The sequence below is a fragment of the Mesoplodon bidens genome, assembly GCF_964165515.1.
Source record: "Mesoplodon bidens genome assembly, chromosome: 9".
NCBI classification, from domain to species: Eukaryota; Metazoa; Chordata; class Mammalia; order Artiodactyla; family Ziphiidae; genus Mesoplodon; species Mesoplodon bidens.
In genome coordinates, this window is record NC_138166.1 from 88,151,396 (window position 1) to 88,167,193 (window position 15,798).

A 15,798-nucleotide genomic window follows, 5' to 3' on the forward strand; every position below is an offset into this window, starting at 1 on the left:
GCAGTAAGTGCTTTTGAGGATGTGGGGCAACTGGAACTCTTGTACATTGGTAGTAGGAAAGCAAAATAGCACAGCTGCTTTGGAAAACAGTTTGGCAGTTTCTTATAAAATTAAACGTATATTTACCATATGATGCAGCAATCCCACTTGTAGATATTTACGCAAGAAAAAGGAAATTTTATATTTACACAAAAACCTATACACGAAGCAGCTTTATTCATAATCACCCCAAACTAGAAACAACCCAGATGTTAGCTGGTGAAGGGTTAAATGGTAGCACATCCATATGCAGGAGGCCACTCAGCAATAACAAGGAATGAACAGCAACATGGATAAATCTCAGATTGAAAGAAGCCAAACCCCAAAGGCTGCATGCTGTATGATTGCATTTATATGGCATTCTGGAAGAGACAGAACTGTGGGGACTGAAAATAGAGCTGTGGCTGCAAGAGCCTTGGGGTATAAGAAGGGGTTGACTTCAAGGGTGGCACAAGGGAATTCTGGAGGTGATGGTATTGTTCCATAATTTGATTATGCTGATGCTTATACAACTGGTTGCATTTGTCAAAACTCATAAAACTGTACACTAAAATGGGTGAATTTACTGTTTGTAAATTATCTGTCAATAAACCTGACTTAAAAAAAGAAAAATTATGGTTAAGCCTATAGTTGCATCATTAGGGATGATGCCCAAGGCTGTGGCTGTTTGTTTAGGAATATTTCTTGTTACCTGATGCCAACTCTAAGCATAACAGAATCCTAACTCTGAATTGTCATCATGTCTACTTCCAGTCAACCTTCCATGTCAAGATCAGACAGAGAACCTAAAACAATCACTAAGCTTACAGAACAACCTGTTTCAACTATGCCTGCCAATGGATGGTGCAAGGGTTTTGTATGTTTGTTTTTAATAAATACCTGTATGAATGGTAGAATTATTTGGCCTGAAACGTCTTTTATTACAGCTTAATACAGGGGTTATGGAGTAGCCAATCCTTACCCATCTCAGAGTTCCTTGGCAGTTAGTGATACCTACCAAAAAGAACCTAAGAGTTTTACATTATCAGACTGACTCGGGGCATTTCAACATAGGAATGTACTCCTTCCTCAAGCTCACTCAGATATGTCCGCTATGACAGGTTTCACCTCCTGTTCTGAACCTTTCCTCTGCAAACTTCCATGGCACCCTGGGTACACATGCTCCTGAGTGAGAAACTGTCATCTTTTGGTCATTTTTTTCTTGGTCATCCCCATTAGGCTGTGGAGTTTTTAATGGCACAAACTGTGTCTTGCATTCCCAGGGCCTAGCACAATTTCTAACACATGCATACGTGTTCAGTAAGTGTTTTGGTTAAGTAATAGATTAACAATAATAAATATAATATTGCCAGTCCCTGTGCTCTATACTCTTTCTATGTAGTAGCTCCTCGGAGCACCTTATGAGGTATGTGTTGTTATCATCCCCATTTTACAGATAAGGAAACTGAGGCCTAGAGAGAGAAAGTAACTGGCCTGAAGTCACATAGCTAGTAAATGGCAATTGAAACCAAAGTTTCAAAGATCTGTGACCTCTGCCTCTCATTTTCACTACAACAGTATCTGCTTGAAAGAGATAATGCTTTTCACTCTAGGCAAACAGTCTTGTCGTGGAAAGGATTTTAGAGCTCACCTACTCCACACCCCCAATGTATGGATTAAACAAGCGAGGATCACAGAAGCTGACTTGTTTGAGATCACTCACTTTTTCTATAGAATAACTTAGAAGGCTTTCTGGTGAAAAGGGGGAGGGATACATAAAAATGTACAGGGCCACTGCTGTCTTAAATTTTGGGGTGTTCTTCACAAGAAGATGGTTATTTGCATCAGAAAGGCTTATTCCTAACTGCTTTCCCCATCTCTCTCCCTTTCAGGGTTCACTGTTTCCACTATCTCATCCCTCTTGCGAAGGAGGGGAACTATGCCATTGTTGCTAATGTGGAAAGTATGGATTATGACCCTCTGGTGGTCAAGCTCAACAAAGACATCAGCGCCATTGAGGAAGCCATGAGTGCCAGCCTCCAGCAGCACAAGTTCCAGTATATATTTGAAGGTCAGACCCTGCCTCTGTCCCTGGGAGTTTGGGAGGAAGGAAAGGTGAAGGTTTTCCTGATTTTCCCTATTCCTGAAGTTCAGAACTTGTAGGAAAAGGTGGTTGATTTTTTGTTTGTTTTTCCTTTTGGATTAAAGCTGCAGTACCTAGCCTCTGCGTGTGTGTCTAGGTAGGCAACAACATGGCTTCCATCCGCTCCTTCTTCATAAGGAGATTTAATCCGAGATAAGGCAGATGGCAGCCAGGCTGCCCCCTTGACATGCTGCTCATGAGAGCTGGGTAAATGTGTGGAGTGGACCACAGATTAACTCAAGAGGAACTCATAAAGGAAAAAGAAACACACACACGCCATACAGAGACAACCCTGAAAGATCCCCTCATTGGCTAAAATTATCACTGGAAGGGGAAGTTTTCTCTCAGAGAATGAGTTGTTGTCTGAACAAAACAGAAACCTCTGATGAGCAGCAGTTTTAAGAAGGCTGCATCCATAAATGCCTTCAGGGTCAAGCAAGTAAGGAAGGGTGTGAAAGTCCTTTCCAAAGGCATTCGCCTTCAACATTTAAAAAAATGCACCGCCAGCCAAATCATTTTCATGATGAATCCCTCCAAAGGACCCCTCTTAGGATTTCAAATTATATCCCCTTTTTTTCTTGTTCTGCTTGGTTTATATGTGGATTTGGGGGCCAAAAGTATCTGTGGCATCTCACAGAACTGAGCCAGTGTTATTTAAAACAATTAAGAAGGTATTTAGTGCAAAGGATTGTGGCAGCCTAAAGATGGAAAGAGAGTGTCAACCCATGACCATGTCTTGCTTTATGAAATGGTTCTGTTCTAGCAAATGTGGACCCCTTGCCCCCTAAAAAAATTCTGTTTTCCCATTAAATTATAGTGATGGAGATCTATTCTGAAGGGGAGTATCCCTAAAAGACTTTAGCCAGAAAGTATGAAAAGGTTAGCTATTAGCCCCATGGCTCTGTGAATTGGAGACTGCAGCCATACTCTGTAGCTTGACGGTACAGGGCACATCTAAGAAATCACTTTCCTGACTACACAGAATTCCCCTCAGGCTCTTGACAGTGGCTCTTCCAAGCCCCACATATCAACATTCACATCCCAGAGGTTTCCTCATTTTGACCAGACATTTCTTAACATCTAATTCTGCTGGGCAGCAACATCTTCTTGAGAACAGGTATAATCCTCTGAGATTTTAACTATAAAAAAATCATAAATTTGAGGATTCCTGTTTAAAAAGCTAGCTATCCCTCTGTGATATCACTTTCTAAATTCAAAAGATATAACATTGAGTTTCCCAAGTTGGGGAGGTGGCAGTGGTCTCAGTCTTCTTGGTGTGTCAAGAAGGAGTATTTTATTTTATTATTTTTCTAAGGAGTATTTTAATCACAGATATTGTTTCGAATTCCTGATGTATAGTGATAATACAAAGCAGCCAACTTTTAATTGGTTTATTATTATAATTGCTTATACTTAATTGGTGTATACATTTATTTCTTTATTTATTATTCTCTACAAGCATTGCATTGCCTCATAGCCTACACGTAGGGCAGACCACACTAAAGCACTGCAGAACAAAATTCTGCGTGAAGTTATGGGCTCAGGAGAATCACAGCAAAATAACCTACAGAGATTGTTCACATAAACTGTCTTGCTTTAAATGTAAAATCCATGTGTGTGTTTCTTTCCCTTCGAGTGAAAAGCTTTTTACTTCGCTTTCAAATAGTAGCACATACATGCGAATTTGTGGTCTTGAAGCAACACTGGGTGAGTGTAGCTGAAGCAAGAGACAGTGCCTTCTCCTGTCCTTTTTCTATATTTATCCGAATCAAGGGAAAACTCATTCTGAAGACAGAAGGAGCCATTGACCCTGAAATTACGCCCTGAGACAAAAATAGTAGACCGCTTGTGACTAGTCAGACTAACTTTAGAATTCTGGGGAGAACATCTTGCCAGAGTCCAACTTTGTAAGAATAAGAGAAAAAGAAGGAAGAGAGGTTTACTTATTTCCAAGTATTTAGAATTAAAGTCTAACTTCTAAGAATGGTAACCCACATGTGCCTTGGGTTGTTCTCAACCAGCATTCCTCAACTTCATTACCTAGGATAACCTGAATGGGACCTCCTAGTTTGTTGATGTACTACCCAGCCCTTTGCTGAATTTCATAGACCTTAAGACAGTCCTTTGGCGATGAGAACAAATCACTTATGATACCCCAGAGAAGTGCACAGGTGTCTTGTAGGAGCTCCACAGTTACTGCATGATATGCTTTTCCTTTGCACTTTGTTTCTGATTGCATTCTCTCCAGTTACTACTTTAGAAGTACACTCCATTGTCAGTGTTGAGGTGTAGTAACATTAATGCCAATAGCCCATTTTCTTATTTTTACTTATGTAGGTTGCCAATCAACTTTTGAGCCAAAAGTACACCCCTACCTGTTTTGTAGGAGGAAAAGGAGACCAAACAGATCATCATATTTACCTGTGTTCTTCTCCGCTTTAAAATAACTGTACAGAAAAACAAGAGTTCTTTGCACTTCAGTAGTTTAAAACAACCTGGCATGTACTCTAAGCCCTGGAATGGTGGCTTTAACTGTATATGGCAGTGCTGGAGCTGCAGATATACCAGATTTTTTGCCAGCAGAAAGTCTCCCCATTTGTAACTACTTGGGCACTGTGTAAATACTCTGAAATCACTGTAAGATCAGCTGGTCCAACCATCAGAAATAAGTTTTCCTCGGTCATTTAAATTTTCTGATCAGTAGAAGAGAGAAATCCTGTGTCGGTTTATGCAAGATGGCACTAATCCGTCTTCTCTTTCCTCCCCACTGCCCTGTGCTGATCCCTCAGGCCTAGGACACCTGATCTCCTGCATCCTTATTAACGGCGCCCAGTACTTCAGGCGCATCAGTGAGTCTGGCATCAAGAAGATGTGTAGGAACATTTTTGTCCTTCAGCAGAATTTGACCAACATCACCATGTCTCGGGAGGCAGACCTGGACTTTGCAAGGTAGGAGGAAAGATTGGGCTCAGTTCCTGTACCAAAGCCAAGGCCTCATTGTCTATCAAGTCATTTTTAAAAATGGGTTCTTAGTACTTAAAAACTTAGTTTAAAAAAAAATGAGGGCTTCCCTCGTGGCGCAGCAGTTGAGAGTCCGCCTGCCGATGCAGGGGACACGGGTTCGTGCCCCGGTCCGGGAAGATCCCACATGCCGCGGAGCGGCTGGGCCCGTGAGCCATGACCGCTGAGCGTCCGGAGCCTGTGCTCTGCGACGGGAGATGCCACAGTGGTGAGAGGCCCGCATACCGCAAAAAAAAAAAAAAATATGAAACAGAAGTGATGGATGTTAATTAAACTTATTGTGATGATCATTTCACAATATATGCATATATTGAATTATTATGTTGTACATCTGAAACTAATATGTCAATTATAGGTCAATTTCAAAAAAAGGAAAAAAATGGAACAAATAGATGTACTTTGGTTGTAGAGAAGGTAATTCTCTAAAATTCTATTGGATGTTTAACAATTCTTAAACAGGTAGTTTTTCCTATTGTCTAACCTAAGTTCTTTTACTACAGAACTTTAGTAACTTTATTTTCTAATTGTTAAAGTAATATATACTCATTGCATAAAATATGTAACATAAAATATAAAGAAGAATATATAAACATTAGTCATAAACTTTTAATCTAGAGACTATGATATTTGATATACTTTCTCCTGGTTTTTGTACGTGTGCTGTGTGTCTAGGTGAGTTTTCTCATGGGCATGCATATCATTTCTCTTTACAAAATTGTTAATGGGTTTCTTACTCATTTAATTGCATTTTCCTATATCAATAATAATCTGTGAAAGCATGGTTTTTCCCATACCCATTAATATCCCTTGAAAGTATTATTTTTAACACCTGAACAAATGATCCATGGAGTAAGTAAACCATAATTTATTTACTTATGTATATTCAGATTTGTAGATATTTGGATCTTTTACATTTTCTCTCATCCTAAATAACGTGTTGAATGTATTTTTACATGAATCTGTTTCCTCATCTCTTCTATCTTTCCCAGTTGAAACCCATCCCCCCTTCTTTTTTTCACTGGGGGGAAAATGGTTATTCATCACTATTCGCACTGTTCCTTTATGTAATTGAAGGTTCTTTTTTAAAAAGCATTTTCACTTTCTCTTTTCTAGGATTGCTGATCTCAGTTTTTAGTGTTTCCTTATAATACACTTTTTCAAATACAAGAGTTAATTTTATTCTCTCTTCCTATGGTATCAACACTAGCCATACCTTTTTTAAATCAGTGGACCTTTCGAGCTGTAATGAAAACCTCAATTTTGAACAGGATGGATAATGATTATGGTGTTGGTGCTTTATTGACGATTATACCCAGATGAATTATTCCATGAACTCCTTTATGGCGAGGAAGTCTTTTGTTTTTAATAGTCCAGAATGCTCCTACCTAATATTTAGTATTTCTGTGTCTTTTCACTTGATTTTTTGATTCTTACAGAAGTTCAAGAAAATTTGAAATAATTGTTGAGACACTGAAGGGGATGATGAAATGTTCTATTACTTGGACAATTATTAAGACATCTATGCTAGGATCTCTGTGTTGAAATTGTATAACCACGTATCTTCACTTTTAAACTGTGTCTTCTCCAACGTGTCCCTCCATTTGTTCCACTGCTACCCTGTTGTTCTGCTTTTCTGCCCTCCTTCCCTGTCTTTCTTTCTCTTTGTGTGTGTGTTCATTAAATTCCCTATTATAGGCTAAATTTGTTGGAAAGCGTTCCTTGCTCAGATTAGGGAAACCAGGTGTGACTGAGTGCTGCATTTATTTGGTCTCTCTGATGGGGAAGGATCTCATTATTGAATTAGTCTATTCATAATAACATTGACAAGGGGAAGATAAGAACATGGAGGCCTGAGGGATACAGAGAAGCATTATTAATTCTCTGAGGAATATAATTCCTAAATTCAATCATCCTTTTTTTAAATGATTTTTTTTTTTAGCTGAAATAAGTAAATTAACACAGCTTTTGGCAGACAGTATGGGGCCCGAACACATGTAAAAACACTAGCATCTGAATAATGAAATGTTGACTGGGCAGTATTGAGGTTGGCATCAATGGGCCATATACTGGCAAAGCAATTCTTCAGCAAAACCATGCCTTTCACAGTTGGATTTGGGAGTGGTATCCAAAGAAGTAGGTATAAGCTGAAATGTGACCTCTTGGGAGAGGTACTGCTATTACTACTCTTAATGGATTATGAGAGGAGATAGGCTAGCTTAAGTATATAGCATTGGATGATTCTGTCCTGATCTCAGCTCAAAAGACACAAAAATTTTTTTTAATTATTTTATTTATTTATTTTTGGCTGTGTTGGGTCTTTGTTGCTGCGTGCGGGCTTTCTCTTGTTGTGGCGAGAGGGGGCTACTCTGTTGTGGTGTGCAGGCTTCTCATTGCGGTGGCTTCTCTTGTTGTGGAGCACGGGCACTAGGCATGTGGGCTCAGTAGTTGTGGCACACGGGCCTAGTTGCTCCGCAGCATGTGGGATCCTCCTGGACCAGGACTCGAACCCGTGTCCCCTGCATTGGCAGGTGGACTCCTAACCACTGCACCAACAGGGAAGCCCCAAAAGACACATCTTTACCAGACTTGTAAGCTCCAGGAAGCCCAGATTTTTTCTGTTTCCTAGGTGCATGGACCAGAGTAAGTGCTCATTTTGTGTATTGGATGAATGACTAGGTATCAAATCAAGACTTCTTTTTGTGGTAAAGAATTTGGATAATGACGAAGTTTAGTTTATCTTTAATGCCCTGAACGTTTTAACCAGCTGACGTGGGTCAGTTTTCTTACTGGCTTATGAGAAACAGAGCATCTCCCTTGCAATTCTTTCTTTGTAGAGAGAAAGTGTCACAAAAAGGAGTATTACGTCCCTACTGTTCATAGTCTCTTTCTCCTTCATTTTCTCTCGCTCTCATACATACACATATACATAAACACACTTCATAGCCTTATTTTTTTCTGTTCTTGTTTTTGGTAGGGACAGGTTTTATGAAATGGGCTCTATCAATTCTACTGAATGTGAAGCTATGTAAAATAAATATAACAGCGATACCAAAACAGTCAGAAATAATAGACTGTAGCAGCAGTGTGTCTCAGCATTCCTTAAGCAATGTCTAATCAAGCATAGACAGCATCTGTATTTCCAGCAAATCTCTATAGGAATGTTATCTTCTAACACAGTAATTAATCACTAGTTGCCATGTGTCAGAAAACTTATTTAACAAGAAGTTGCAAGGCTCTTGTAGTTTTTTTACTTTCATAGCCTTCCTGGCCAGTGGAACATAGAACACTCCTTCCGTAATAAAGAAATGAGAGATCTGGACTGATTCCATTTATGCTGACTCTTTTACTCAGCGGTATTGTTGAGTAGTGGTAAACCACTACTCAGTGGTATTGTTGAGTTGTCTCTTTTTTCATACACACCTTTGCTCCAGCTAATCTCTAACAGGGATAAATCTTGGATAAGCAAAGGATCAAGATAACCTATAACATGACCAGAATTGCAGAGAGACCCTGACCCCTATGGTAATTTTCTCTGCTATGGTTTTGACCCTTTTGACCCAACCGCTGATTTTTCAGACTCGAAAAGAGGCTTTGTCCTGGAAAATCACTACAGACTAACTAGAAAGTAGAAAGCCTCTACGAGTGTGCTCTTTAGTTGCCTTCATCAGAGATCATCTTACCCTGAGCTGTCTTGTGCTTCGAATCAACCCAGGAGTCCAGGAGTAATGGGAGAAGTCTGAATGGGCACTGAAGTTCCCAGGGTGGATCTGGCAATCTCTATAGTTCAAGTGAAGCCATTATTGAACAAAAAAATAAATCCCAGAGTTCTCTTCCTAGTACTTCCATCTCTTCCCCCATTCTCCCTTTTGTATCTATCTCTCTCATTACAGTTGCCTCTCTTTTCTCCTTTCTCTCTCCTGTTGCCTCTATTATCTCTCCTTGATTTTGTGGTCCTTTTGGTTTTCTTTAGACTGGTATCTCTCATTCTTTAATCTGACACAGATAAGGAAATGAAAGCTAAGGTTCAGGAAGTGGTAAGGTTCTAACACATAAGAAAGCTTCCTCATCCTTTTATTCATTCATTCATTCAACAAATATGTATTGAGCGTGCATTCTCTCTAGGTCCTGCCCTTGTGGAATTTACATTATTGTGGGCAAGACAGACAAACAAATAAGTAAAATACAAAGTATGTCAGATGATGATACGTGCTATGGTGAAAAATTAGACATAAGAAGGACAATAGAGTGTGCCAGGGTATAATGAAGGTAACCTGCGATTTTCAAGTGTTCATGGAAGTCCTTAATGAGATGGTAGCATTTGAGGAAAGGCCTAAAGGAAGAGTAGGAGCAAGCCATGTGGATATCTAGATGAGCTTACGAGGAAGGGAGCTCTAGGAGCAAAGAACCAGAGGGAGGCATATATTAAGCATTTAAAGAACAGTAGAAAGGCCAGTATGGCTGAAGTGAATGAACAAGGAAAAGGTAGGAGATGAAGTCAGAGGTTTAATCTAAGAAGCTGAGATCTCGAAGACCATTATAATAACATTGACCTTTACTCTGAGTGAGGTAGGAAGCTGTTAGAGGGGTGGGGGCAGAAGAATGCCATAATATGACTTAAATCGTAAAAGAATCGCTCTGGCTGCTATGTTGAAAATAGACGATTTTCCATTTCTCCTGAAGAGGGGAGGTTACAGACAAGGGCAAAAACAGAAGGATCTGTTAGAAGACTATTGCAGTAATCTGGGTGAAAGATATTGGTGATTCAGACCAAGATGGTAGGAGTGGAGAGGATGAGAAATCGTCAGATTCGGATATATTTTAAAAGTAAAGATGACAGGATTTGCTGAGGGATTGAAGTGAGCAAATCCCCCCAAGGTTTTTGTTCTGAGCAGTTCAAAGGATGGAATTTTCATTTATTGAAATTGAGCCAGACAATGGGAAAGGCAGGTTGAGTTGAGGGGGTGGGCTGAGGGGGCAAATACGAAGGGGCTATCAAGAGTTTGGATTTAGAAATACGAAGTTTGAGATACCTATTAAACACCTAAATAGAGGTAAAGAAGAGAGCTGGATATACAAATCTAGAGCTCAGGAAAGAGGTGTAGGCTGGAAATAGGAGTTTGGGATTTGTTAGCATATAGATGGGATTTTAAAGCCATGAGACAGAGTGAGAGAGGTGAGATCTCAATGAGAACACAAGTAGAGGGAAAAGAAAGGCTGACCAAGAATTGGTCCTTGGGTCCTCCACTGTGTAGATGTTGGAATACTGGAGAAGAACCAGCAAAGGAACCTGAAAAGGAGCAGACAGTGAAGTAGGAAAATAACCAGGAGAGGTTTGTGTCCCAGAAGTGAAGAAAATGTTTTAAGAGGAGAGTGTCTTCATCTGTGTCAAATGCTGCTGGTTGGTTAAATTAGCTCAGGATGGAAAATCAGCCCCTAGTGGACTTGATAAGAGACCTGCATTCCTTTTTTTTCTTTCCTGGATGTTAATTAGATTTATTGTGGTGATCATTTCACAGTATGTACAAATATTGACTCGTGTTGTACACCTGAAACTTAATATAATGTTATATGTCAATTATAACCCCAATAAAAAATCACTCTCTCTATATATATAGATATAGATGTATGTGTATATACGTAATACAGTTTTATGTACACACATCCATTTAGTTCTGTTTCTCTGGAGAATGCTGAAGAATACAGGCAGTCACATTTTGTATTTTTAGATTCCTCATGAGAGAAGTTTGGCCATTCCTCAATATTCCATTGTTTTCCGTGTTCCAGTGTTTCCTGCACTAGTTTTCCACGTAAATTTCAGAATATCTTGGTTGGGAAAAAAAAAGATATTACTCTGTGTGTGTGTGTGTGTGTGTGTGTGTGTGTGTGTGTGTATAAACATAGGCAGTTCATATACAGAGAATTTTTCCAATGTAAAGGATCTTCATTATATTTAAACTCACACTCTTTTATGTACATCTAGAATACTCCTACCTGTTAGCTGTTTTCCTTCACTTTTGGTCAGTAATCCTTTTCTTGGCTAGTTTGCTGACGTTTTCCATCTAAGATATGCCACAAGATTGATGGCCTCAAGCCTTCAACTTCAGCTTTCCTCCTTCTGCAAGTTAGGATTGGGTTTGGGTCAACTCTGGGTCAAAAATATATTAGGTTAGTCTTTTCGGATTGTGTTAGATCCATATATCAAGAACACAGTAAAATTGAGATGGCTTCCTTGGCTGCCCTCTTAAACCATTCGACCTTTTAAGATTCTTTTTCCAGTTTTGGTTTCCTCTTTGCACTCTGCCTATACAGTTTCTGTTGAAAGTGCTACAGGAAATCATTTCTTAAAACCTCAAAGCCCTCCACTTATTTCATTTTTTAAAATTTCTTTTTTATTCCAGAAAACAAAGTACTCCAAACAATTCTGGGGCACTTAGGTAGTAGTATGTTAGCAAGAACACAGTGGTGGGAGTCAAACCACTCTTAAGGTGCTAGAGTCCTAGCTTGGAGCTGTGTTACTTTAGGTAAATTACTGAACTTCTCTGATGAAAATTGCACTGCCTACCTTAATGGAACTCAGGAACAGATGATATTGGATTTGGAAAATTAATTTGTAAGCTGTCAATGAATATCAAAGTGTATTAAATTTTTCTTCATTCCCTAAATAAATGGTACTTGATTTGTAGTCCCCTATCTACCACTTCCCATTTTCACATTAAATCAAAATTATAATCTCTTATATCCTTGTTGTTGGATAGTGAATAGACATACTGAAACCTCTAAGCATATTTGGAGACCTGCATTCCTTTATCTGCCCTATACAACTTACCTAGTGTAGGAACAAGCTTCAAATGTATTTGGGAAAAGCTGCTTACTCCTCAATTCCATGGTAGGGTTTGAAGCATTCAGAGGAAACAAAAATGCAATTAGAGTGATTCTAGTGTGAGGTATAAAAGGCCAAATTGGCAGCCTCTCTTTTCTCATTGAATGGTTACTAAGAAAGCCCTGCTCTTCCCAGCATAGGTACTCATCATCTATTTCCCATGATGTAGCAGAGTTGTGATCACTCTTAGAGGGATACTAACCAAGTGATTTTGTTTTTAATGATGGGCACTCTCTGCTTCTAGCTGCCCCACCCCTCTCTAGCCCCAGTCCCTCTTCCAGCAGCTCCAGGTTAGCTTTGAAGCTGTTCTATATATGCTGACTTAACCAGTGAAGTTCTATATCTCCCATGTATAGTGCCCATACTGTGAAGCAGGAGCATCTCCATAGAAGACACCAGAAAAATCTCACTGGTAGAGAAGGAACCATTTGGTACCTGGGGACCAAAAGAGAAAAAAAATCTTACCTGAACTGCCGCCTCTGAACATAGGTTTATATGGAGAAGTACAATACACCAATATTTGTTTAACTCAATAAGAGATTGAATCAAGAAAGTGAAAGACAGCCAATAGAGTGGGAGGAAATATTTGGATATCATATATCTGATAAGGGGCTCATATCCCGAATACATAAAGAATTCTTACAACTCAATAATACAAAAACAAATAATCTAATTAAAGACTAGATAAAGATATCTCAGTAGCAATGAGCATACCTAGTAACCCAAATCTGGTTTCTAAGTACTATTCTTCAAAAAAAGAAAGCAGGGATCTTGGGGGAAATGGCTGATTGTAGGACTGGAGCAGGAAATATACAAGATGAGCCTGGAGCATCTTGTAGTACCAGAAAGTAAGGAAGTACTAAAAACATGCACACACATAACACATTGTGTCAAAGAGGCACAGGAACCAACAGAAAGAGCTCCCAATGGCAAAGTTGGCATAATCTGAGTAAGAAAATAAATAAAGTAGTACTGAATTATAACCCAAAGTATAAAATAAATATCCATAAGTCCATACTGATATAAATGATTGAATACATTGGTAAACAAGGAAGAGACAAATCTGTGCAGAGGCATTCCAAATAGATTATGTAGCTACCATACTCTAAAGGTAGGGGAGGGACTTCTCTGGTGGCACAGTGGTTAAGAATCCGCCTGCCAGTGTAGGGGACACGGGTTCGAGCCCTGGTCCGGGAAGATCCCACATGCCGCGGAGCAACTAAGCCCGTGTGCCACAACTACTGAGCCTGCGCTCTAGAGCCTGCAAGCCACAACTACTGAGCCACGTGCCACAACTACTGAGCCCGTGTGCCACAACTGCTGAAGCCCGTGGGCCTAGAGCCAGTGCTCTGCAACAAGAGAAGCCACCGCAATGAGAAGCCCGTGCGCCTCAACAAAGAGTAGCCCCCACTCGCTGCAACTAGAGAAACCCCACCCACAGCAACGAAGACCCAATGCAGCCTAAATAAATAAATAAATAAATAAGTAAGTAAGTAAGTAAGTAAACTTATAAAAAATAAAGGTAGGGGAGCCAAACATTCCACTTCTTAAGGTAGGTTTCACATAGTGACTTCCTTCCAGAGAGTACATATGGAATGGGGGAGAGTAGTAACTTTATACTGGAGAAATCTGACACATAGTATTTCAGCCAGGCAGTCAAGGTCAGCATCAACATGCATAGATCATGCATATAATAAAGAGAAAAAATATCAAATAAATTCGAATACATGAACATCCTACAAAATACCTGTCCAGTACTCCTCAAAACTGTCAAGGTTATCAAAAACAAGGAAAATCTGACCAACTATTGTAGCCAAGAGGAACCTAAGAAGACATGACAACTACGTGTAATGTAGTATCTTGGATAGGATTCTGAAACAGAGAAAGGATGTTAGGTAAAAACTAAGAAAATGTGAATAAACTATGGACTTTAGTTGTTAATAATGTATCAATATTGGTTCATCAGTTGTCATAAATGTATCATACTAATGTAAGATGTTAATAATAGGGAATCTGGGGGTAAGTTATATGGGAAATCTCTGTTCTATCTTCTTAATTTTTCTGTAAATCTAAAACTATTGGGGAAAAATAAAATTATTAATAAAAAGAATAGGCAAAGGATTTGAATAGACATTTCTCCAAAGAAGATATATAGATGGCTAATACACACATGAAAAGATGCTCAACATTATTTGTTACTAGGGAAATGCAAATCAAAATAAGTTACCACATTACACCCACTAGGATTGCTATAATCAAAAAGAGACAATAGCAAGTGTTAGAGAGGATGTGGAGAAACTGGAACATTCATACATTGCTGATAGGAATATAAAATGGTGCAGCTGCTTTGGAAAACAATTCATCAGTTCCTCAAAAAATTAAACATAGAGTTACCACATGACCCAGCAATTCTACTTCTAGACATATACCCAAGAGAAATGAAAACTTACATCTCCACAAAAATTTGTACACAAATTTTCATGGCAGCATTATTCATAAAAGCCAAAGAGTGGAAACAAGCTAGGTAACCATCAACTGATAAATAAAATGTGATAAATCCATACATACAATTGGTATCATTCAACTAAAAACTAAAGTACTGATGTATGATACAACATGGATGAACCCTGAAAACTTTATGTCAAGTGAAAGAAGCCAGTTACAAAAGACCATATATTGTTTAACTCCATTCACATGAAATGCCCCAAATAGCCAAAGTTATAGAAAGGAGAGTAAGTAGTGGTGACTTAGAGGAGGTGGGTTGGAAGGAAATGGGGACATAGGTACAAGGTTTCCTTTTGGGGTGATGAAAATGTTCTAAGATAGATTGTGCTGACAGTTGCACAACCTTGTAAATATACTAAAAGACATTTAATTGTACAGTTTAAATGAGTGAATTCTATGGTATGTGAATTACATCTCAGTAAAGCTGGGGTTTTTTTCTAGAAAAGAGAAACTAATGTTATATGTCAATTGTACCTCAGTTTTTTTTTTAAAGGTTGAGCTCTAAAGCTTTGAAAGTCCTAAATGTTAAGTCATAGGAAGTAAGTAGCCCAAGTTTTTTACTCACATTAATGGGGAACTTCATAAAGGAAATATCTAACGCTTTTTTGAGTTTCCCTAACCCATCTGGAGAGAGAGGAGATGGAGGCAGAATTAATTTTTGGAGGAGGTGATACTTAATACTAATCTTAAATGAAATTCTCCAGGGTAGGGAGAGAGCCATTTGGAACAGAAAGGGCAGTTCAGAGTGACTGGAGCAGATGCTCAAGGGAAGCGAGTGATAAAATATGAGACCTGAGGAGAAATCAGAACTAGCTCAGGATAAGCCCCACCCTATCAGAGGCTTTCTCTCTACAGTTTCAAATCATGCCTTCTTCTCCCACCAGCACTCCCTATATTCCTTACCCTGATTTATGTTTCAGCATGTATCACCATCTAACATATTTTATACTTACTTGTTTATTTGTTCCTTGTCTGTCTGTGAGCTCCAGAAGGCAAGGACTCTTGTTCACTTCTGTAGCCCCGGGGCTAAGAACAATACCTGGCATGTAGTAGGCATTCAATAAATATTTGTGGAGTGATAACTTTATTCTGTTGGTGACCTAAAGGGCTTTAAGCAGAAGAGTGAGATGGTCAGATTTGTATTCTAAGAAAATTAGTTCAGTAGCTGTATAGGAAATGGACTTGAGGGCAATAAAACTGGAGGCCTTGCTGACGAATTGGAAGGTGATTT

The 15,798-nt window shown here is 39.1% G+C and overlaps 1 protein-coding gene across 1 annotated transcript in view; it reads left to right on the top strand.

The window, feature by feature from the left end:
* EXOC4 (exocyst complex component 4) overlaps positions 1-15,798 on the top strand; it is an 813,795-nt gene that overhangs the window by 749,893 nt on the left and 48,104 nt on the right. Inside the window, exons 16-17 of the mRNA XM_081244856.1 lie at positions 1,911-2,089; positions 4,951-5,110. Coding sequence (XP_081100982.1) covers positions 1,911-2,089; positions 4,951-5,110 — 339 coding nt within the window. The remainder of the gene's footprint in view (positions 1-1,910; positions 2,090-4,950; positions 5,111-15,798) is intronic.